Source organism: Passer domesticus, chromosome 7 (genome assembly GCF_036417665.1).
Source record: "Passer domesticus isolate bPasDom1 chromosome 7, bPasDom1.hap1, whole genome shotgun sequence".
NCBI lineage: Eukaryota > Metazoa > Chordata > Aves > Passeriformes > Passeridae > Passer > Passer domesticus.
In genome coordinates, this window is record NC_087480.1 from 6,917,487 (window position 1) to 6,942,612 (window position 25,126).

The 25,126-nt window shown below is 47.6% G+C and overlaps 1 protein-coding gene across 4 annotated transcripts in view; it reads left to right on the forward strand.

The window, feature by feature from the left end:
* Window positions 1-1,171: 1,171 nt before the first annotated feature.
* The window catches only part of GPC3 (glypican 3), a 138,838-nt gene continuing 114,883 nt past the window's right edge, over window positions 1,172-25,126 (forward strand). For 2 of the 4 annotated variants that reach the window (XM_064426649.1, XM_064426650.1), the window contains exons 1-2: window positions 1,172-1,476; window positions 10,009-10,170. In XM_064426649.1, the coding sequence (XP_064282719.1) occupies window positions 1,308-1,476; window positions 10,009-10,170 (331 nt within the window). In that variant the 5' untranslated portion in view covers window positions 1,172-1,307. Of the gene's footprint in view, window positions 1,477-4,259; window positions 4,390-7,236; window positions 7,256-10,008; window positions 10,171-25,126 lie in introns of those variants that run through there. The other 2 variants (XM_064426651.1, XM_064426652.1) reach the window with 2 other exon arrangements.

A 25,126-nucleotide genomic window follows, 5' to 3' on the forward strand; every position in this document is an offset into this window, starting at 1 on the left:
GTGATGAGCAGCGTGGGCCCCTTCCAGCTGAGGGTGCAATGGTGGCATTCAGGGTCTTTTGCTGGTGAGATGGAGCTGGAATGTCCTTTCATCTGGGGGACACAGGATCTGACCAGGCCTGTGAGACCCTGGGGGACCTTCAGCTCAATGAGCGAGGCATTCCCAAAACCCCATCTGGAAAGTGGTGCAGAAATGGTTCTGCTGGAGGAACAAAACCTGCTCTTGCAGAGCTGCCTGTTTCCAGGGTAGCTCCTCTGGTGATTTGTCCTGTGCACACCCAGCAGCACCCCAGACCCGTGGCACCCCTGGGCATTCTGCAGAGGGGGCTATCCAGCCAGGGGGGCTCAGTGGTGCTTACAGCCCCGCACTCAGCCCCGCTCCGCCCTCACGGCGCAGTTTCCAGGTCAGTTTCCCTCGGTCCCCTCAGCCTTTGGGGAAAGGTCTAGCGCAGTGTGTGGAACTTCGCCCTCCCTGCAGCCCCGGCCGGCAAAGCCTGAACAGACGCTCTGTCACTCTCGGTGCAGCGCTGTGAACTCGCGCCACCCGTGCGAGCCGGGCACCGCGCGTCCCGCGCCGGCTGCGCGCGTGGGGCTGCGCGGGGTCCGCACCGCACAGGCGGCGAGAGAGGGGGCACCGGGGGCAGCGCCCCGAGCGGAGCGAGCCCGCGGCGTGCCGGGGCCGGGGTCGGGGTCGGGGTCAGGGTCAGTGTCCGTGCCGGGATCGGGGTCGGTATCGGTGCTGGGATCAGGGTCAGGGTCGCTGCTGGAATCGGGATCGGTGACGGTGCCGGGATCAGGGTCAGGGTCGGCGTCGGGATCGGTGCAGGGATCGGGGACGGTGTCGGTGCCGGGATCGGGATCAGGGTCGGTGCCGGTGCCGGTGTCAGGATCAGGATCGGTGCCGGGATCGGGGTCGGTGCCGGGATCAGGTTCAGGGCCGGTGCCGGTGCCGGGATCAGGGTCGGGATCAGGGTCAGGGTCGGTGCCGGGATCGGGGTTGGTGTTGGTGTCGGGATCGGTGCCGGGATCAGGGTCGCTGTCGGGATCGGTGCCGGGATCGGTGCCGGTGTCGCGCGCGCACAGGTGCGGGGCGGGCGTGGCGCGGGGGGGGCGTGGCCGCCCCGCGGGGCCCAATGAGCGGCGGGGCGGTGCCGCGGGCGGGGCGGCGCGCGCGGGGCCGGGACCGGCGCCCCGGGAGCGCCGCGCGAGGCGCGGGGCTGCGCTCCGCTCCGCCGCTCCGCTCCCGGCACCGGCACGGCTGGCATGCCCGCTGGCAGCGCCTAGAGGAGCTCCCGCTGGCCCGGCAGGATGTCGGGGAGCGGCGGAGTGCCGCTGCTGCTGCCGCTGCTGGCGGCCGCGCTGCTCGGTGCCCCGGCGGCCGCGCAGCCGGTGGGAGAAGCCGCCTGCCGCCCGGTCCGCGCCGCCTTCCAGGTGCTGCAGCCCGGAGCCAAGTGGGTGCCCGAGAGCCCCGTGCCAGGTGAGAGCGCCCTCCCCGTGCTGTCCCGCCGCGGGTCGCCCGGGGCCGTTCGGGCGCGGGGCCGCGGGCGGGGGTCGCTGTGCGGCTGCGGGACGCTGCGGAGCCGGGTGCGGGCTGCCCGCTCTCCCGCGGGGAGCTGCCCTGCCCCGGCGGCGGGGGCTGCCGGCCGCGCTCGGCGTGTCGGATGTGGGGATGACACGGAGCCGGTGATTACTTCGCGGTAACGGGAACCCGCTGGAGCGCGGGTCTTCATTGCGCTCGGATTGTTCGGGGGGTTTTCGCCCCCGTGGCCGAGGGGAGCTCGAGCTGTGGGGTGCAGCCGCGGCGCTGCCGGAGGGACCGGCCAGCCCCGTCCTCGCCCGCCGCTGTCGGGGCTCCGGTGCTCGGTCCCCGGGAGCTCCCCGTGTCCCCGCCGGCGAGCGGAGGCTCCGCGCACCCGTCACGACTCTGCAGGTCCCGGGTCCGGCAGAGCCGAGGTGTGCCCGGTCCGAGGCAGTCCCGCCCTGCAGGGCTGCTCCCACAGCCTCCAAACCCCCATCCCAGCCAGGGCTGCCGCAGCTCCAGAGCACGGGGCTGCGAGGAGGCAGCGCGGCTCTCCCCGGGCTGTGCGGGTGCCGTGCGGGGTGCGAGGTAGGGGAGAGGTGTCGTTCTGCTCTGCAGTTCCATCACAGGTGGCTGCCGGGGTGCTACCGCACCAAACATCACCACCTGCCCCCTGCCAGGCTGCTTTCTGTACACATGTCTCATTCCTGGTTTAAAAAGTGAGCGAAATACTTGAATTCCTCGCCTTTTAAAGGTTCTTTGGGGCTTTCTGGGAGCCGGGGAGTGCCGGCTGCTCCAGGTGGGTGGCTGTGCACTGGCAGTGTGTGTAAAGGAGCGCTGTGATGGCTGCGTTACGGAGCTGCCTGGAGAACTCGCTGCTCTCGAGTTGGGCTCCATACGCAGCCGAGAACGCCTGCCCTGAAAAGCTTGTGATCAAAGTATGAAAAGGAAGAGATAACAGGCAGGGGAGGTGCAATGAGATCATCGCCAGCGGTGGCCGCTTTTAATAACGATGTGTTGAGTTACATTTTCTTGCATTCGGTGTCGCACAGGCCAGAAGCACAGGAGTTCCTTCAGCAGTGAGCTGCTGCAGCACAGGGGAGGGGACAAATGGGGTGCCCAGAGCTGGGACTGCGAGGTATTGTGGCTGCTGGTGCAAATCCCAAGTCTTTTGGTCTGTAGCAATGCCTAAGCTTTTCAAGAGCTGTGGGAGATATGAGGGGAGCTCAAATGTAAGTCCTGGTGAGAGTGTACCTTTCCTCTCCCTGCCTGTCCTTATGTTCTCTTCTCATATGAATTTCAACACTTAATGCTCCTTTCAGACTGTCTGCAGGAGCAGCATCTCTTCTCTCCCTGTCCCACAGGGCCTTAGTCTCCTGGTCAGTAAGGAAGTGGCACTGGAGATACTTTCCAGTGAAATGCTTGCATGAAGAGTTGCAGGAAAGAGCTGCTCTTATCACCACTGAATTGACAAATTCTGTTTGTCAGAAGGAAGTTGTTTCTTTGAAAGCCAGTGAGCTGCTTGCTTTAATTCCTAAGTAACTTTGCTGAGTGTGTTTTTACACACTACAAGAGGTGATGGAGGAGTGGACAGGTTCTCGGAGAATGATTCCCATTGCATTGAGGGGCTGCCATGCTGCAGTGTGATCAGTCAGCACCTCCAGCCTGGCCTGGCTGTGATTGCAGTGGCTTTTTTTGCCCTGGTATCCTCCCTTCCCAGCAGAGCTCAGGTTGCTGGGGTTCCTCAGTGACATTCTCACTCCCCTGAGAGCCAGGAGGAGTAAGGAGCCCTCTGCCTCTGTGCAGAGCCTCTGGGCAGCTGGATCAATACCTCCTAACGGGGCTGGTGTTTCAAGTGAATGCTTCCAGCTTGTTACGATGATAAAGTTCCCACACATCAAATCAAAAGTGGATTTCACATTTGCCTAAGTACATAAACTTGATCATAATTAAAGCAATGACTGCTTGCTTATACCTTGGATCTGGCCCATTTTGCATGACTCTGTGTGGTAATTACACTTCAGAGCACTTGCTTCTCCTAGTAGCAGCTGCATAAATCTCTGTAATAAGGGAACATCACTCAAGGACTATTTTCCAGGCATCTGTTTGTTACTTTTCTTCCTTTCATGCATGTGTCAATTAAAAAAAGTTTTGGTGTTCCCAGCCACAAATCACCACGGAATCAATTCTGAGAACCTTTCCCAGTGGATCACACCACCCTGGAGAAACTGAATTTAACTTATTTAAAATGTGTTTTTTTATTTTTTTTTTGACACAGTTGTTTCTGGAAGCCCCATTTTGCACTATGAGCAGTTGCTGCTGAAGGAGTAAGTAGTGGGAATGCTGCTGAGTTGCAACACCCTCGGGAGAAATGTCCCAGAGCTGAGTTTTACTGCATCAGCGTTGTGTGGGCTGGAGGGACATTGGCACAGCAAGCTCCGTAGGAGAGCTCTGAAGCAGACAGAGACCACACTTCTAATTTTAAAAAAACCCAAAAAAAGGCAATTCTGCTAAGTGTGAGGGAAGTGTCATGCTGTTTCGTGAGCAGTATCGATGTTCTGGGCGTAGCTGCAGGCGTGCACCAGGCAGTGAGAAGCTTGGCCTCCTCTGGTCCTGCAGTCTGGGGACCAGGTTTTTGTCACTCTGGAGCATGTTTTGGTCTGCTTAGAGGTGGGGAACAGCAAAGCTTAACTACTGTCAGCTGTGCTGACCATTCAAGGGGTGGGGGGATGCAATTCATCTCAGCTGGACCTGGATCAGAGATGTGCTGGAGACAGTGAAGGCAGGGTGATGGGAGAGTGCTTTTCCTGGGTTTTGATGAAGATGAGACTGAATGCCAGCTCCTGAGCCAGCCTGTGCTTCTGTGCTGGGGTAGCTTCATGCTCACTAATAACTAAATTCTCTTTTTCCTATGTTGCCTGTCTTGGTTTTCTTCTTCCATTTGTCTTTTCTCTGCATAATTTCTCCTATCTATAAACAGCAGCTTGAATTTCCATTTCTCCTGCTGTTTTTCTCTCCTCTCTGCCATTTGGGTTTCTCTGTATTGGTGGTGACAGGTAATTGGGCTGGTGCCTGTGGGTAGAGGGGAAGGGGTGAGCTGGGGCCTTGCAGGAAGGGGACAGGGGATGGGTGCCTCTGCTCTGGAACAGTGGAAAACTGAGGAATATTTATCTTGACAGAAATATCTGCTGGCAGGTCTGCTTTCCTTCTCCCACAGCAAAGTGTTATTTCCAGCTTTTTGTTCATTTTCTTTGATGGAAGCAAATATGGATTCACCCTAAGAAAATAGGAGATTAACCTTTTGGAGTTGAGGTGTAGTGCTTTACAAGTGGCTGGCTGAGCACGTCAAGCTTTCTTCTCTTTTTTTTTTTTTTTTTTTTTTGGCAGCTGGTGTGTGCCAACGTATAGTTTAAAAATTAAAAATCCCAGCTCTTCCCACTGAAGTCAATGTGCCTTTGCTCATGAGCTGGTTCCCTTTGTACTCCTGCTCTTTTATTCTGTTTTTTCCGAGTGGGACTAATGATGCTCCTCCCTGTGCAGCCTTTCCATTTAGCTTAGCATGGTGGTTTAAAAGCTTAGTTTACTAGATAATTGAGTTTTCTGTTCTTAATTATTTCAGGCCTGCAAGTTGCTCTCTTGATAGTTAAGAGAGCAGGAGCAGAACCCTAAAATTTAGTAACCTCCCCAGGCAGTGGTTTTATAGTGAGATCATTAATTTTATTTTTTTTCCCCAGGGGTTAACTTTAACAACATCCTGAACAGTGTTCTTCCTGGTCTTTGGAATGGTTGTGGGATGTGTGCATGTGACTGTAACAAATCTGTGTGGGGAGTGGGTGCCCAAAGTTAACTCCCTTGGTGACAGTGTTTATACATTTGTTAGGAGGAAACTTTTACTCTGTAAAACCTATTTTTCACTGTAATGTCTTCTTTTAAAGGATGTGTTTTTATAGGGTGTTAGATTTGCATGAGAATCATTTGGCCAACATTGTAAGACTAGGGGAGGAATCCAGAGTCAGATGGTCTTGTGAAACACAAGATGGAATAGAAAATAAAGGATAATTAAGCACTAATAAATATCCCATGTACTATGCATACTGTTCCAACTTAAATCACCTATTGAATGAGTTGGTCTATAATTTATATCTCTTTAATTAGCTTTATAAAGATCAGCATTAAATCTGGGTTCTAAACAGTTGCATTTCCTTTTCCTCCCCCTAGATACCGAGCGTTAAAAGGCACTGACAGATGCACAACCACCTAAATCAAATAATTTAAAAGGTTTTTAATAAAAAGTATTGAAAAATCTGGGGGAAAATCCACTATATTTAAATGTTGAGTCACTGCTTTTATCTATTTAAAGCATGATGCTGGTTGTAAAACAATTGGAGGAGGAAAACGGACCCAAAACAGCATATTTCTTGTGGGTAATAGTACCAAATTGTGAGTTAAGAGGGTGGGAGGAACTCCTCTGACACTTCCAGACTGGAGAAGGCGAAGGTGCCAATGCATGGAGTAGCAGAGCCCCCTCACATGGGGAGGAGGCTGCAGGAATGTGGCACTAAGCAGGGACAGGTTCTTATTTTGGCAATGCCCGGGGTAAATTTGGGGGGAATGTTAATCTGATTTAAGCTGCCATTGGATCTGGGTGGGAAGGCTTGTGTGCCTCAGTGTGCACAGCTTGCCTGCCTGTACCTGATGACAGGGTTGAAGCTATCCTGGGATGCTTGAAATCCAAGGAAAATCCTTCAGCCTTGTGAAGGAGTCCGCAACTCCCCACAGATGATCTTGAGGGCTTTTATTTTTGACATTTAATCCTCTGAAATGGTTTTCACTTCTGCTGTGCTAACCACCTATCTGCGGGAATAATTGTACATCAAAGTCAAATGTAATGGTTTAAATTCACTACCACCTGACCGTCAGTAAAAATTCCCTGTCGGGAGGAGGAAGAGGCAGGGTGCTACTGAAATTAGTGCAGCTTTAGAGTTTATTTCTGTCAGCTGGGAGCGTATGCAGAATTGCTGGAGCATTTACACTGCTGTTCCCCAAGATGGCATAAATGGCACAGTTCTGATGGCGTTCCTGCACCCATGGAAGGGGCTGCAGCCAGTGCCTTCTCAGCCGTGGGAGGTGGGTGTCAGAGGGTCAGGCTGCTCTGCTTGGCATCTCATCATCTGACTAATCTTGCCGAGATTGGTATGTGAGCATCCAAATGCAATTTAATAAAACGGTTGCAGTAATTTGAGGGACACTTTCTTCCTGAAAATGAGTTTGTGGTGATTTATAGCAAAAGGAGAAGGTTGTTTGCAAGGGCTGAGACTGGCATTACAAGGTGTAATGGCTTGAAACTTTAAGAAAAAGGGGTTGTGTAGGTTGGGAGATAAAAACGGTCTTAACAGTGAAGGGCCATTAGGCAGCGGAATGGGCTTCGCTATCTCACCAGCCGGAGTATCGCTGGAGGTGTTTGTGTTAGATAAAACGCTGAGAGGGGGAGGATTGGGAGGCTGAGGTAGGATTTGATGACTCACAGGACCTTTTCCCGTGCATTTTTTTGGAGTCAGAAACGTGTGGCACCCTAATTCATGCACTGCTGGTGTCTGGTCCGTGGGCTGCTGGCGTTCCCAGGCGTTCGTGTCTCCGCATCCTTCGCGCGTGGTCTTGGGGCTCCTGGGGGCTGCAGCTTGAGTGCAGAAAGGCTCCTTCGAGCAATGCCATGAGTGAACCCCAAATGCATCTGCAGGTCAAAAGCTTTGTCTCTGTTTCATCTGTGTCTGCTGGGGCTGGGGTCAGCAGCTCCTGGGGGACTGGCATTGAAACCTCCCATCCCTGCGGCTCCTGGGGGATTCGGAGATGGAGTGGTGGAGCCAGCTCGCCATCTGGGAAAGCCATACACAGAAAAGAGCTGGCAGATGGGAGTCAGGCCCCATTCCCTGTCCCTCTGTAGCAGCACTGTGCCAAGAAGGAGCTTGTCCCTGGTACCTTCCAAGAGCCTGCCCTGCCTGTGTTGTCCTGTTGTGTTTACCGTGACGTTTCTTGCCGTGTTAGTTGGCTGCCTCTGTAGAACATTTTAAGCTGAGTTAATTCCCAGGCTTTTTCCTCCTCCTCTGTGATTGCTCTGATACAGTGTGTGTCTGTCTTTTTGCTGCACAAAAATAAAGATCCATTTAAGGGGAGAAGTTGGCTTAATTGCTAAAAAGAAGGATGGGATGTGAGTAGATGACCTTGCTGCTTCCTATCCTTGGCTTTAACTTCAAGAGACATCTTAATTGCCAACTCTCAGATTTTCTATATTGGTATTTCCATTAATCATGGAAGGATTTTTATTTTATAATTTGAAATGTGTCCTAATATAATAAATGTAGGAGGAAATAAGCTTTGTATTAAAAAGAAATTTATGGGCGTACTGTAGTGTTAAAGAGACCATGCTAAGCCTTTTCGTGGTGTAAATTGAGTTGGGTTTGACTTTAAAAAACCTCTTTAACTTGCTGTTATACAACTGCTTCTCTCATTAATGCAGTATCTTGCTGTTACGTGGTTTTATGGTCCCTTTTATTTTTTCGATGCATGAAATACCTGTCGCTGTGCTCCTCTGGAGTGGTGAGTTCACAAATCACTGAGGCTCGGGCTTGAGACATTGGTGTTGCTGGCTCTGTGCCACAGGGACTTGTGTTAGGCATCCTGCTTTGCAGAAGGGGAAACTGAGGCAGTGGGGAGTGATGGAGCCAGGATGGGGGTGTGGACCCTCTCTCCCTCTTTGCATGAGTTTTTTTGCAGTAACAGCAGGGCCTGCACTGGTTAAATCTCCTTTCCCCACATGCAGTGCATGTTGTAGATGGAGTGTTTCATGTTCCTTTTCCCATGCTGTGCCAGGGAAAGGATAAGGCTGGAGGGAGGAGGATTTCTGCTGTCGCTGCTCCTGAGCCCTGACAGCTGGTTTTCCCTTGGCACTGTGCATGACTCTTCTTCAGGAAGCACACGATTGAACTGACATTAATATTAATCCTGTTCTTCTAGACTACACTTGCAAAAGTGACTTTTGACACTTTCTAGTAATTAGGGAGAGAGTGGATGTGGTAAAAGACTCTTGTGAAGGAGAGAAGACAGGAACCTGAAAGGAAGCATAATCCTTCCAGAGCAAAGATGTAAATTACCAAAGTAGCTTTTACTGAGGAAAAACCCTCTATAACAAGGAGGAAGGCAGACTGAGAGGTGTGAGGAGCCTTCACTCTGTCGGGGCTGTTGGTCACTGGCCTGGGGACTGCTTCCCCATCCAGGTTCTTGGCAGAGCTGAACCTAGCAGGGAGCTGCTTTTGCTTTGGGCATGATGCAGTTTGGGTGGCAGACAATGAAATGTGGGTGCTGGCTGTTCTTTGACCCTGGAGAGCCATTTTTAATGGAGCTGGTTTTTGCTGTTTGAGTTTCTAACAGCAGGATCAGATTAGATGTGTTTTGCATAAGGAGAGCTATTTGCTTTGATGTGAGCTTGTTGCTCTGCTTGTGTGTTTGGGGCCTCAGTTTGCTCTTAAAAGTTGATGGAAGATAGGGCCTTTTATTGCTGCTACTTCCAGCTCTTCTGTTTCATCTTCTCGTGTCTGAGCCTGGAAAGATTTCTATTTTCTTCCCCAGATTTTATTTATTTTTAGCTAACAACACTTCTCTTGAAGTTGTCTACTTTCTCTATGAATAAATGCTTTGGGAATGCCAAAAAAAAAAAAGAAGTTTAGTATCACTGAGCAGTGCTGGAGATGCCAGAGCAAGTGGTGTTTGTCCCCTGGCTTTGTCCCATCCTGGTGAATGAGTGAAGGTGGTGCTGAAGAGAGTCTTGCCTTGTGCAGTGCTCAGAGCATCCCTCAGGATCTGTCCTTCTGCAGTGGGACAGCCATCAGTGAAGCAATGGGCCTTGTGCTTTTTTGCCTGTTGCAAAGGAAGGATGGCACAGGGACATTTGGTTGCACAATTTAAAAGCTGGCACTAAAAAGCCAAGTAAATCATTATATTTGTGTCCTTCTGCTATTACTGTTGTTGCTGGGGATACAAAAGGGTAGAAATTGAGGCAAATAGCACTGTTGTTCCCAAATTACTTTCAAGTCTTTATGCAAATCACAAGCATATCCTCCTTGATGTAGCCCATACATTGCTCTAGTCAGTGTAAATCCACAGCCTCAAATCTTGTCTGTTTTCCACCTTTCCTGCTCTCACTGACTCCTCAGTGCTGTGGGCAGACAGGGGACAGCCAGGTGAGGCTGGGATCACTGCTCAGCACTGGCACATCAGTGCTTGGGGTGTGTGGGAGCACAGGGGGCCGCTGCTCAGCAATCTGGGCTCTGCCTTATCCACCCTTTCCTTTGGCCAAGCTGCTTGCTCAGGACACATTCCAGAAATGCCATCAAGTTGCCCAAACAGTAATTGCAGCCACAGTCATGCTTGGAATTGGTTTCCTCTCCTAATTCCACCTCCTAATGTGAATTATCTACTTCTCCTGTGCCTCGGCAGGGACTGATCTGCAGGTGTGTGTCCCGAAGGGCTCCACGTGCTGCTCCAGGAGGATGGAGGAGAAGTACCAGGCAGCTGCCCGCCTGCACATGGAGCAGCTGCTGCAGGCTGCCAGCATGGAGCTGAAATTCCTGGTCATCCAGAACGCTGCTGTCTTCCAAGGTGAGCCCTGGGGGTGCTGCTCTCACCTGCAGGAGGAGGCAGCATTTCTGCTCCTCTTGCTCAGCACTGGGCAATTGGAAGTGCAAGTGGCTGGAAGCTTTGCTTGTTTTTATGTTTGTAGATATTATATATGCTTGTTTATGACTGGTAATATACCTGGTTTGCTGTGTGCTTGCTCTGCAGGGCTTGTCCTAAATATTCCTGCAGCTGTAAGAATGAATGGAAATTTAAAGGCTAAACTTCTTGAGGTGCAAATTAAAACAAACAAACAAAATCCAAAACCAACCAAACAAAAACAACAAAAATGCCCCACCTTTCCAAGAATTAAAATCTCTGTGCAAGTATTGTCTTGTCTGACTCTGTCAGTCCCAAAATACAGCCTGCAGTGAGGTGATCTGGTTGTCACCTCAGTGTAATGCTTGCTGAGATCTGCCCCAGCTGTGTGTTGTTATTGTTATCCACTGCACAACAAAGTTGGGTATTCTGTGGGAAAGGTGGCAGAGGCTGCTGGTTCCCAAATGTGGTCCCTGGTGCCCCATGGGATATTTGAGTGCTTGGTAACCCTATGCTCTGCTGTGTGAGCCAGCTCTCTTTCTAATGATAATATGATGGTTTTGTTTGTTTGCTTGGGTTTTTTTGCAAAATGGATCTTTAATTTTTTATTTTTTTTTAGTGTTGATGCACACTAGTTTGTGCCACTTAAATCTGCAATTATTTTTTAGGGCCTTATGGTTAATGTGCAGTGAAATGATTGCTTATTTGTTGAGTGCTGTCCTATTGAGGTTCCATCATTCTGTATTAATGGTGTTTTTGCCTGTATTTAAAAAAGAAGTCATGGGCAACCAAGCGTTTTTTCCTTCTTGATGATATTTTTGCAGAATAATTGATTTATTTTTGTTAATGCCTCACTAATAGCAAGACCCAAGACCTGCTGAAGCCTGTGAGATCAGGGCAGAGCTCTGTTCTGGGCCACAACTGACTGATGAAGTTTAATACGTTGTTTTTCTCAATGCAAGATCAAATGAATTGCTGAGGAGATAACAGCACATTCCCCCCCCAGTAATTCTTAATGCAGTTACCATTAAGATCCAATTCTAATAACCAGAATGGAGTAAAACTAATGAAAGATGGGTTTCCTAGACATTGGAAATGTGGACCAGCTTCAGAAATAGTGAATAATCTGGGTGGAATACAAACTGCCTGCCTCCCTCCTTCCCATTTGACAGAAACTGCAGCATTATTTTTTGTTGTGTGTGGGAATGACACCCTGTGGGGCTGCAGGCTGTGCACAGCAGTTGGGTGCTCTGGCTCTGGACTTTTGGCCACTTCTGGAGAGAGTTGAACCCTTTGCTTAGATTTAATTATCCAACCCCACACCCTTTTTTTAAAACTGTTATTTCCACCCTGGCCCAGGGACCTGTGCAGGGGTTTTGAAGCTGAAGTTATTCTGAGAAGCCCTGGTATGTGGAGTTGCCATTCTTGGTGGTGGGGAAGAAAAGCATTTAATTGAACAGTTTCCGACCACTTCTGCTTATTAAAAAAGCTCTAAAGTGACTAAAAATAATTTGCAATCCCGTTGCAGAGGAGGAATTCCTAGCTGGAACCATTGAGGAGCTCACTTTAATTATCTTGTATAAAGTGTTTTGGTCTTGGAAGGACGATTCATTAGACTTTGAACACCATTTACTTTTGCTATCTTTAAAATTAGTCTGGAAGCTTGTAGGAGAACACTTTTTAAAATAGGTTGATCTTTTGATTGCTGCTTGCTTAAGAGTATTTTGATGGTTCCAATGCCAGAGGCTGTTCCAGCTATAGGAACTGTGCAGGGTGCCCCTGGCAGGGCTGTGCAGGGCACTCAGCTATTGCGGGGTGCTGGAGTGGTCAGGGAGGAGGAGCCCCAGTGGCCCCTGAACATCTCCTGCAGGTCCTGGGGACAGATTCCCTGTGGCTTTGGAGTGCAGGGATGGGACAGCTGGAAGCAGTGCCAGCTCTGAGATGTGCTCTGGCAGGGAAGAGAGCTCCCAGTGTGTTTTGCTTTGGGTCAGACCCCCAGTCCAGGGACCCAGTGCAGAGGATGGATAATTGCATCTCCCTCCAGAGAGGGGAAATGTGTTGGTATGGAAACACAGCTCAACCACTCATATTAAAAACACAAATGTGAAATCCTTCAGAGTTCATTTTAATATTTTTACCCTGGCATCTAAAGGGACTGCTAGTCTGACAAGCAGAATCTCACCCAGATGTTATTATTTTGCACGAAATTTAATTTCTTCCTGCTGAAGCTAGAGCAGCATCTCTGCTGATAAAGATCAAGGGAAATTGTCTGGCATTTACAGGAAATCTCATCCAGGCCTATCTGTTACAATGTTCACTTAGCAAAGTTTATTAGATTATTAGTTTTAGACCCTTGGGCTTTTTCTTTATTGCAGTTAAGAAGGAAAAATCCCAACCAAAAAAATCCTCCCTTCACTAAATTTAAATGGTACAATTAGCTCCTGGTCTTATCTCAGAGGCATTTTTTAAAATTATGAAGATGATTTAAGTAGTGATTTAATCTTTTGGAAACTTGCTGTGTTTGACAGTGTTAAAATGGATTGTGGCTGCCTTGACTGCAGTTAAATCTTGCTTCAGGATTATATTTGTGGGCAGTTTTTTCTCTTTCCCTTGGTGTATCCATGCTGGTACCTCCTGGTTGGGGTTCTCAGCTCTGAACCTGGGATGAACCCCATCACCTCAGAACTGCTCATGTCTTCTGTCATGTGACATTTAGGATTGCTAAATATTCTCATCCAAACTAACCAGTAGTTAATGGAACTCAGCTGCTTCAGAGAATGGTGAGAACCTTGCCTTTGGTTTGCTTTCCCCCTCTTTTTCTTCTGATATCAGATCTTTGCTTTTTTCAATGGGGGAATTTCTTGCCCTGCCACCATCTAGTCTTTACCTATTGAAACAATGACAAAAAAAAAAATCCCTCAATGAATTCTGTTGATTTCCTAAACATTAAATCTGAGTGGCTCAACTTTGTGAAAGATAAACTTGAGCAGAAAAATAGCAGTGTGGTTCTTCTTTATCTCCCCTTCCCCACACTAAAGAACTGTTCCATGGGGTTGGCTTGTGTGCAGTGTTTATCAGCCTGATTCCTCCTGCTTCCCAAGCCTGGGAGTTTGCTTTTGAATGGTCACTTAATTTCTTGCCCTGAATATTGGCCACATTGCTCTGTGGACAGCAGAAAATTAAAGCTTTAGCAGCTGCTCAATTGCAGCTTTTGTGGTACGTTCCTACCAGTTTTCTGTTCAAGAGAAAAGGTACTTGAAAAAAGTGGAAAGATGGTGACACAATTAAGCACAGAAGGACCTCTGAGAGAAGGGGGAGCATCTGCACCCATTCTTTGTGTCAGATTTCCTGGTAATCTCCCCTTCCATCAAGTGAGAAGAGCGGGAACAGGAGAGCTGGCTGTGAGGGGCTGCTTCTGCACAGAGCTCCTGGGGAGAGCTTTAAGTGATTGCTCAAAGAAGTGAACAGCAGGATCTGGTGCTGCCTCTGTGCAGCCCCTTCTCTTGGTGCCAGTCCCATCCTGGGGGGACTTTTCCACATGGTGCCAACACAGAGCTGCTGAGTGTGTCAGTGGCTCTGCTCTGCAATCCCCCAGCAGTGGTGGAAATCGTGAGACACAAACTGGGGCTGTTCCTGACCCCGAACTGAGCTGCCCCAATGCTTGTGTGGGTGCAGAATTTGCTTCCATCCACTTCCCAAATAGCTCCTGTGGGGCTGCACTGCTGCTGGAGCTTTGGGAATGCAGTGGATGGTGGGAAGGTTTATTAGATTATTAGTTTTAGTGCAGTAGCCCAAACTGAAAAATTGCCTGGGATGCTGCAGTTGGGGCCCCCTTGGTGATGACCTGGAGGGGTAAATGATGACCTGGTCTATTCCCTCAAAGGCAGTGGCATCTTTCCTTCTGCAGATGGCAGCTGGAAAATAACAAAAGCTCTACTGGGGGAAACTTGCAGGGGCTACAGAGGTTTGAGGGGCTTTTGGGTTGTGTGCTTCACAGTGGGTTCTAGGAAGACCATAATAAATCAACACCAACAAACCTGCCTGTGCATGTTTATTTTCTTTCCATGGGAGAATCCTGTTCCTTTTCTCCTCTGGATAGGGCCCTTGGTGGTTCTGGCAGAGCAGCTGCTGTGGGTAGGATGTCGATTGATCTCTCCTTGTGTGCTGTGGTAGGATAAAGGCAGAGCTGTAACTCTTAGTCCTACCAGGCAGCTCTGAAGGCTGTAAATCCTCCATTAGGCATAAATGCAGCCATTTTGGTTATTTATAGTTATTTACACTATCCATTCATATCTGTCAGGAATGAAGGCAGTTCTGACATTGCAAGCTTCTATCAGGTTATCTTTAATCAGTTTAGAGGCACCTAAGCCACAAATATATCAAATAGCCAATCCTAATGTTGGAGTCCTCTAAAGCATGACTGAATTATTTATTTTGTTATGATGAAAATGTCTGGGCTTTATTGGGTTTTCTTTGAAGAACTTGATTCTGCTTGAAGTCTGGAAGATAAAAGATTAGCGATTGTCTCTCCAAGTTTCTTATTCCAAATCCTTCAAGGCTTTTCATTTTTCACGAGCCTCTGTTACTGTGTTAGAGTCAAGGTGAGGGAGCTGAGATTTCTTTTATTCTATTAAAGAGGTTTAACTATATAAAGTATTTTATCTCTACTAATTATGCCTTGCATAGGTAAATCCAAGATACACGTAACAATTAGGTGAGAAGAGATTGGGCTGTGTGGTGGGAGCTTTTGCATGTTAATCACCAAGACAAGCCCACTGATACCAGCACTGCCCAGCAGAGCTTGTCTCATCATTTGGAATAGTTTAATACTCCAGGATCTTTAAGCCCATTAAGTTTTGATAATTCAGGAAGGTCTTTCAGGTGTTGGCGGTAGGGAGAGCCTTGGGTGGATTTCAGCACTGCATTGTTGCCCTTGGTGTGTTGGGGAGGGAGGAGGTGAAATGGGGCAGGTGGGAGAAGTCTCTGGCTTGGACAGTCAGTAACTATTTGTGAATGTGGAGATGAGGGAACTGGGGAGGTCTTGGGGCTGAAGCAGCCCTGCAGAGGGGAGATGTGACCATCAGGTTACAGCTGTGCTGTGTGGATGGCTCTTGGCTGCCTAATCAGTGTGCAGGGCTGCTCAGCTTTTCTAAGCAGGAGGAAAGTAATTGCAATTAACTGAATAAATGTATAAAATGATGCTTAGCAGGACTTGAAAGTGTCCTGAGTGGGGTGGTCAGTTTAGTAGCTTCAGGTGAAAAGTGCATGTGAAAATGTCAGCTCCTGCTTGTGGGCTTGTAAAATACTAAGCTGACATTTTAGAGTAGACTCAAAAGAATGAATAAATTTCTTGGAAGAGAATATTAAAACTCTTACTAGACTTTACAAATAAATAAGGTCAAGAAACAGATCTCTGTATCATCTTATCATTCCTCTTCCTAATTAGTCCTCTGCTAACTGGAGTCTTGCTGGACACTTCTGTGATGTACCCACCTCCACTGTGGCCCTTCTCTGCAAAAGCTTTTTAATTTGTTGTTGCTTTAATATTATCTTAATAACTTGAATTTAAAATAGGAATTGTCTCACTGGGTCAATTCAGGCTGGTGTTCTGCCTTTGGTGGGGCATCCTGGCAGATGCTTTGGATGCACAAAGTTTGTAGTGGAAAACTATGGTGATACATTTACCAGGTCGAAAACGATGCTCTAAACCAATGATTACGGGTAGGTGGAAATAATGTCTGCATAATGAGAGATCTCTGGTTGTCAGAATTGGTCTAGGGAGGTAATGTTTCCTTTCAAATAACCAGAACTTATTGTTCATAAATCACAGTTAATCTGTTTATTACACCAGCACACGAAGCTGGAAGTCTGGAGTGTGCCATAATGCTTAGCTTTAGGAGCAGAGCTGTAATAGTAGCAGCAATTTCAAATGATTTGAAATTGGGGGATCAGCAAAATGCAGGAGTTTGTGGAGGCTCTGGGCATTAAAAATGACTGCTGAGGATTGATGAGTTTCTTTAACAAATTGTAAAATCCATCATGCAGGAGTTAGGGCATGAAACTGCCCTCCTGAGCCACATAAACCATGGCTTTGGAAGAACTGCATGACAGTGCATGCTACCGGGAAGGGATATTTTGAAAGATGTTTGGTTTTGCTTTTGTTTCTTCCTCTCATTGCCTGAAGTTTCACTGCCAGCACAGCACTGACATGCAGCTCACTGGGCTCTGGGGGTGCTGGATGTGGTTCTTCCCTCAGGGGAGCCTCTCATGATGCTGAGCCTGAGGTGTGGGGCTCCCCCTCTCCTGCCTCGGCCAGTACCACAGTGGTCCCATTTCCCACGAATTCCCAAAATCCTGGTGCTCTTGGACAGCCTTGCTCATAGTTGGTGAGCCTGGCATGTCTCTGGGGTGTCTCCTTGCAGGAGGTACCTGGTTGGCTTTGGCTGCTGTTTTCCTGCATCCCCCTTGAGCTGTGCAATGCATCCCCTCACTCATGGCCTCCCCTGCTCCCACCTGCATTTCCATGCATCTGTTTGTTGACTGCTGCAGGAAGGTTCTGTGTTATACCCTTTGCAGAGATACTAGCAACCCTCTGTCATGTCCACAGAGCAGTAAAATGGGTAGTAGGAGACATCCCTGGCCTCCCAGGCCTTGCTTTTGGGGCCTTCATGTCTTGAGGGCTGCAGCAGTGGGGAGCTGTGTGTGGCTGAGAACCCTCCCTGCGTCGTGCCTCTGTTTCTGCCCTGCAATTAAACACTGCTGACGTCCTTCCCCTCTTGGGTGAAATGAGGCTTGGAGGTTAATAAGGGGCTTTTTGTAGCTGCCTGCGTGCTGCTTCAGCAGTTTCTAAGCATGGCACTTGCTGTCTGGGCTGAGGGATCCCAGTTCAGGGTGTGTGGAGGAGCTCGTGGGTGCTTGTTGTGCCTTCTGCTGCTGGGGGCTGTCCCGTGCCAGCTCTGCTGCTGCCTTTGTGCTGTGGAAGGGATGGTGCTTTCATCCTTCTGGGGACGAAAAGGGAGGAATTGGCTGTGTGCACCTGGGGCTGCTCCCTGGCATTAATGCTGCAGCTCCACAGGGAATGCAGGCCTTCTGGATAGGGAATTAATGCTGCAGCTCCATGGGGAATGCAGGCCTTCTGCATGGGGAATTAATGCTGCAGCTCCATGGGGAATGCAGACCTTCTGGATGGGGAATTAATGCTGCAGCTCCATGGGGAATGCAGGCCTTCTGGATAAGGAATTAATGCTGCAGCTCCATGGGGAATGCAGGCCTTCTGGATAGGGAATTAATGCTGCAGCTCCATGGGGAATGCAGGCCTTCTGGATGGGGAATTAATGCTGCAGCTCCATGGGGAATGCAGGCCTTCTGGATAGGGAATTAATGCTGCAGCTCCATGGGGAATGCAGGTCTTCTGGATAGGGAATTAATGCTGCAGCTCCATGGGGAATGCAGGTCTTCTGGATAGGGAATTAATGCTGCAGCTCCATGGGGAATGCAGGCCTTCTGGATGGGGAATTAATGCTGCAGCTCCACAGGGACTGCAGACCGTCTGGGCTGGGGGTCTGCAGGAGGATCACAGCCTTGCTGTGGCACCTGTGGCATTTCCTGCAGCTTCTGCAGGTCTGTGAGGTGGTGCTGCCCCATGAAGCTCTGCCTGCACTCCCTGTCTGAGCTGTGAGACAGCAGGGAGAGAGGGCTCCCTGTTCCTCCACGTCTCCTGCTTCCACAAGTGGGCTGTTTTCTGTAATTACCTTCTGAGCTCCAAGTTATCATCTTTTGATAGTTCAAGTACTAACGTTCTTTAAATGCCTCCCAACGCTATAAAGCAGTCAAAAGACATCTCTTTAGCTTGCAGTAAGGTGATATAAATGTCATGTTACCCTTGAATGTGGTATTTATAGAACTGCTTGGTGCTGTTGAATATTTGTGTTTTATCCTTTGTAGTTCCAGTACAGAAATGGGCACAGCAGCATCTTCCATCACTTGTCCTGAAAGGATATATAGAGGCATTCTCATCCTGCAAAGTGCTTAAAATGCTAACAAGAGCTGGGGAGGAAAGGGGGAAGGAAGGGGGAAGGAAGCCAGCACCCAGCAATAAAGACAGGGGCTGTCTCTGTAACGAAAACATTTTGCTAGATTGTCATCTGCTTCACTTTTAAAGCAGCAATAAGATATAGCGATAAAATGGCCAATGGTGCATTTCATCTGAGGGAAATGAACTCTTGCTGAGCCAATTAAACTGTCAATACACTGTGGTTTCACGTTCCCCTGAGCAGACTGGGTCACCTCAGGTGTGTTACTCACTCTGACTTCACCACTGATGTGAAATCAATTTTAGCAATTTATAATCTTTCATTCTACTGTGAAAGTATATTAATCTGTGAAAAACACCACTCAGACAGTGAGGACAGATGACAGCTTTCCTCACGAGTGTGTGTGGCTGGCAGTGCCTCTTGGATTATCTGGTGCATGCAAAAGTGTAACTTTTAGACACTCTGGAGGCACTGACAATCCAGTTTTCAAGCATGGGGCTTTATACTTAAAATGTTCAAAAAACCATAGCAGTGCCTTGGTCAAACTTTCCACTACTCATGTGAAATTGAGTAGTCTGAAATTGGCTTTATTCCCTCAGCCCAGAAGAGGCAGAGCTCTCCACATTGCTTTTGGTATCAAAGAAGTGCTTGTGGCAGATTTATTACTGCTCACTAGAAAGTAAAACAGATACACCTGGCATGGATGGTGGAGAGATGCTGAGGGATGTGGGATCTTCTGTGTTTGTTTCTGTGGCAGCAGTATGTTTGAGTTTAGGTTTTTGTCCTGCAGCTGTGAAGGGGATGCAGGCTGGACTGTGGGAAGCAGAATACCTGGAATAGTCCTTTCCATCCAGGCACACTGGGATGCAGCACCTGGTGCTGTGTCTGCTGCAGCCCTCAGAGTGCAGCTGTCATAGGAATAATGGAATCTTTTAGGTTGGAAAAGACCTTAAGCTCATTGAACCCAGCCCTTAACCCTGCACTGCCAAGCCCACCACTCACCCTTGTCCCCTAGTGCCACATCCATGTGGTTTTTGAGCACTTCCAGAGAGTGCTAGATGGAATCTCTGATTGCTGTGGTGTGCTGGGCTTATTTAGGTGTCTATGATGGGTGCTGGATTGTGTCCTGTGTCACACTGGCTGGTCAGAGAGGCACATCTGGGTTTGTGTGTGGCAGCCAGGGATGCACAGGAGGCGAGGGAAAATTCTGATGTGTGACAGTGAAGCCATTTCCATGAAGTATTTCATTTAGGAATTAATGCATCTTCTATGACAGATTAAATGTGGGAAGCACTGCATGTTTATTCTGCTACTATTAAAAAAACCCCAAAACTTAATTGGAAAGAAATAATCTGAATGTGTGCTTAGGAGAAAAAAATCACAAACCTGTTGGTTAGCAAGTGAAGATTAAAAAAAACCCTCTGAGACAAGGCAAAACAAAGAGCAGTGTAGATCGATTGCAAATGAATTTTTTTGCTGATTAGCTCTTCCCAAATTTGTCATCTTCAAGTAAAAAAATCTGTGACTGAGTGCCATAAAGAAGCAATTTTAAAAGCAGTAGAGAACAGTGAGGCTGCCTCTAGGATTACAGCTCACAGCTTTGGCATTCACTCCTTTTGATGGAAATTGGTGAGTAACAGATTGCAGTAATGCAGTGTATTTGTATTGGTCAAATTCCTATTATGATCACAGTGAAAAATGATGTTCCTTTTTCTAGGCAAAGGAAATTAAATAGGCCCAGTAATCCATGTAAGGAGATTGGTTTACATTAAAAGGAGGAAAGAATGTGAAGACTAATCAGATCAATGCATGCTCTCTAATCTATCTCATTAAAAAAATAAAATCAGATTGCTACTGAATTTCTGAGGAATTATATTGAAATGACACACATGCTTTTACTGCCTTTTAATTATGAAATTATTTTAATCTGCTCAAGTCTGCCATGTAAGTGGGCTATCAGCTGTTCTTAAATACTGGCTCATAAATTCAAAATAGTTCTTTAAATGGAAGCAAATAGCATCCCTGGTCCTTCAGCTGAGAATGCCAGATCATGACAGGGTCAGAGCTACCATTTGGACTGTGGAAATCTGTGCTGGTTGATTTAGGTGCACAACTTCCCCTGGATGAGGCTTTTAGGGTTGTTTTTTATGCTGTCGGGGGAATGCTTGGTTGCAGTGTCCAGCTGCACTGCCATGATCCAGCTCCTTATGGTGGTGTGCTCGGTGAGAGCTGGGTGGTGGCCTGGGAAGGATTGTCACTGTGATGTCAGGCATTGTCTCCCACAGTGGGGCTGTGGGGGGCTCTGCAGCTAAGCCTCCTCTTGTGCGCAAAAGACATTAAAAAAAAAATAAAACAAAGTGTTGTCTAAAAAGAAAAATGACAAGAGGAGTGCTGAATCTCTTGCACAGCATTTCTGCTTCCAGCAAACACTTGTCACAGGGAGCTGGCCTCTGTTAATGTGTCAGTAAGACGCATTGAGTACTTGGACTTTTTTTTGGCTGAGGAATCACAAGAGCCCAGCAGTGGACAGTGGATGGTTCTGCTCAGCTTCTTGTGGAGCCAGGGCCATGCTGGTGACCTCTGGCTTTGCACAGAGCTGCGTGTGGTGGCAGGATGGTGTCTGACCACCAGGCTGATCCTGCCATGGGCACATGTGTGAGGTGACCCATGGCTGTCCCAGCTCCAGCACAGAGCTGGTTTGGGGCAGATTAGGGAGAGTATAGGAATGTGTCCCCTGTTGACAGAGTGACAAAACTATCCTTTGTCCCCTCAAAAAGGAAATAAGCCCAGAAGTTTCTCTCCTCAATTAGGTTAAAAGACATCTCATAGGACCTGGGGGACTTCACCTCAAACCTAAGGATAGCAGCCAATTGGACAGGAGCCAAAAAGTCCCGTTTGAGCAATTTAGTAGAAAAAGAAAACAAAGAAACCAACTGCTTTTGTGGGGTGTTTTACTAGGAGCAAGAACCATCTTGCACCTAGCTCATTTTTTCTCTGTAAAGAGTTTTGTTATTTTGCCTTTTAATAAAACCTTTCTGTTTCCAACACTACCACAGAAGCCATCCTGCTGATTTTATGCCTTCTAAGGTTGCTGAGCTATCTTGGGTTTGAAATAGATCTCCAAGAGCTTATGAGAGCTGGCTGGAGGAGACCCCTATTTCAGGATGGTGACTGTTGCTGTGCTCCAGCAGGAGGGTGGTGTGGCTGCTTGGTGAGCTGAGTGCTGGAATTCACCCTCTGTAGGAAGCAGGGACAGCAGGAGGAGGATGCTCAGCCTCTGGGCTGGGGGTGTGCTGCTGGGGCATGGCAGGGAGCCTGCAGGGACAGCCCAACACCTCCTGCCTTGTTTTGGGTCCACATCTGCCCAGCTGTGCCGGGTTCCTCTGGGACCCAGGCTGGGGCTGAGGTGCTCCTGGCAGCTGGCACAGAGGGGCAGCCACCCACGGCAGGGACCAGGAGGTGACACTCCCTCCATGTGCTGCCATGAATGGAGTGCCTGCATTTACAGGGGTAGCCTTGAAAAGGGGGGAAGATCTGCCTTGAAAAGCACTGATGGAGCCTTCATTGTCCTTGGAGAATGAGCTTTGTGGTTTCTGAAGAAAGACTAAAGGTATGTTTCCATACTGAGCAGCTACTCTGTGTTTGTTGAGAGATGGCACTTGTATGTTGGAATTTGCAGCAGCTTTAAAGCTGGAGGTGATAAGCTACTTTTTCCCCTTTCTTGCTTTGTTCATAGATTGTTTGTTTAGATAATGGCCTGGAAATTATATTGGTAACCTTGTACATCACATTTTGCTGCCAGTGAGGAGTAAACAGTGCATTTGACATTTGAAGAAATGGTTCATTTTCTAAGGGATGTGATTCAGAATCTGCTTCTTGAACTAATGGACAGTATAATGCTATTTTTTCACTAGGTTGCATAGATTTTTACCTTGAAGATGCTCTATAAAGTGCACTGCATTACCAGTGTTAAAAGCAAATGCTTCACATTAAATGAAAAGGCAGTGTTTGAACTGGAGAGAGGTTGAAACCCATTTCTTTGTCTAGCTTGTGATGCTTCACTGTGACATAACCATGAAAAATAATTAGACTTACTAGTAAGTAAACATTTGGTCCTGAAATGCATCTTGAAGATACAGAGCTGGAAGACAGTAACCTCTCCAGATGCATGTTGATCCTCCTGGATTCCTCTCACAACAACAGCTAGATCACAAAATTGTGTCCAGAAAACTGCATCAGGACATCGTTGAGCGTGAAAAGTTTATAAAGATTATGAACAAACCAGGCAATCTCTGCAACCTCAGACTGGTTTCTTGTGCACTGGAATACAGCCTTTAATTATAGCTTCATGTGTTTTCCCAAGCTTCTTCCCTTGTGTAAAGGCACTGAATGAATGCCCCTTAATGAGTAGTTTTGCATCTCCTTGTTTGATGTCTATTTTTGAATATTTTAAATGACACCTAAAGATAGAATTCTTCAAAATTTTCAATTGCATGTGAGTACTTTCTTTTCATGCTGCTTCATATGCTCACCACTGAGCAGAAGCACACTTCTTTCACTGGTAGAAAAACCAGAATTCAGAAGGACCTTAATGAAGACCTTTTAAGTTTGTGTTCACTGCAGTGTAACAATAGATATTCAAGTTTAGGTCTTGGGTTCAGCTTCTTTGGTTAAAGCTGGCTTTTACACCACACACTTTTGGTCCTCTGAAACTGGCAAGGCAAAGAGCTGGAGTGTTCAGCTTTGAGTACTTCCACGTGGTCTTCAAGTTAATAAAAAGAAGCATTAATGCACCAGACTCTGGGCCCTCTTTTAAAAAGTGTGAACTTTCAAGGTTGTAAATATATTTTTTAAAAAATCAACTCATATTCCATCTCCCACTCTAAAGACAAAAATAATTTGCATCAGGGTGTGTTCCTGCAGATACCACAAAAACGCATCAAACTCAGCCACACCCCCAAATTGTGACCAAAAAGTTCATGTTTATACGGACTTGAACAAAATCCTGTCAAAAGCTGAGTTCTGTTTCAAAGTCTGGGAAATGCTTTAGCTAATTAAAGAAAAGGTCAGCAGGATTTCTTACTGTAGGCAAAAAAGGAAAGATAAATCTTTCTTCTCTGCCTTGGTCTTAGAAGCAGTCAAACTGTTTTGGCTGAAATTAAAATTTGCCTGAGGCAGACAAAAGGCACATGAAGTTGCAGTCCAGATGGCTAGAGTTTGGCAAAATTATAGGTAAGCAGGATTAGGGTCTAAAGATCAGAAGCATTAGGCAACTGTAATAAGCAGGGCTACCAGCTCTTCCTGTAATCAGTTATGATATTTAATCTAAATGTCTCTTGCAGAAAGCTCCTGTGCTGTTCTGAAGTGTGATCATTCATTCAGATATTTGGAAGGGATTCAAAGCTGCAGCTAAAGTGAGTTTGCTTGTGGAATGTGAGAGGTTTTTTTATCCTCTGGATATGTGTCACTGCCTCTCAGCTGGATCTGTGTGAGCTGTACCTGCTGTGGCCATGTAGACCTCAGGTGCCTGCGATGTTGTTTTATTCATCCTGTAATCAATCTGTGTAATAGATGAACAAAACAGAGCTTGATCGTAAGCAAATCTCTCATAACTTGGAGTTTATTACTTATTTGCTGGTGCATCTGTAAAGAAAAGTTTTGTTCCAGTTTTGTAAATGGCTCTGCCTCTTTTGTCATTTGTGTTTGTGATGCTGCAGGAGTCAGTGTAAGCAAATTAAGGCATGTGTGGGTATTTTTCCATTCAATGCCATTTTCTAAAGTCTTTGGGGACTAACCCAGCAAGGGAACTTCGTTTAAGGGCTGAAAAATGATCACCTGTTCAAGGACTTGACTCTAATTACTATGAATGTGCCAGAAAATGTTTAGAATTCCTTGGTGTGCTCAGAGGAGAGCAGAAATGGAGGAAGAAAATAAAGAAAATATGTGATTTTATCTTTAACAGGAACTGCAGAGAAGATGCTGCAGTAGCCCAAATGGAGCCTCATGTCACCCTTTTGTGGAGAAAACACTGCTCAGTTCTGTCAGTAATGTTGGTGCTTGTGGTTCTTGGAACAATAAAAAGTGTAAGGACCCCCAGCAGGCTGGAGCAAAGCTTCATTTGGAACAGGTGGCCCAGGGGAGTGCTTGAATCACTATCCCATGAGGGATTTAAAAATCGTGCTTGGGGACATGGTTTAGTGGTGACTTCTCATTGCTGGCTCAGCAGCTGGACTTGATCTTAAGAGAGCTTTTCCAGCCTAAATGGTTCTGTGGTTCTTTGATTTTTAAGCAATACTAAAATGTTGAGTTGCTCTGGGTAAGAGGCAGTCTGCCCTGTTTTTACACATTTTGGTACTTCTGGCCATCAGCTCCAACAAAGGATGAAACTGGGCGGTGACTGAGCCCTTGGCTCTTCAGGGCTGTAAAACTCCTGTGGAAATGGGGTTGGTGTCTTGCACCTTCAGTGCCCACTGTGTCCCTGCTCTCCTGGGGAAGCAGAGATATATCTCCTTCTGTGTGTCTGCAGGGGTCTGAGGGTGCACATAACTCACTGTGATGTGTTTGCAGGCTGCAGGAAGGCTGTTTGTGCTCCTGCTGGAGTGAGGGTGCAGTAAAACAGCAGCAGCTGAGCTCAGGGGTGACAGGGGACAGAAACCAGGACTCCCACATGTTTTTTCTGAAGATGACCCCTGCCTTGTCTTGGGTGGGCACTGAGGGGAGGCTCCAGGGATCCCTCTGAGACAAGCAGAGTCAACACAGCACTTTCCTTCATGCTCTCTACAGACAGCTGTAATTTTGGGTTGCCACCTCTGCCTGCAGAAGTGTCAAAGAAGGAATTTAAGGCTGACTGAGCACTGAGGATCAAGCCT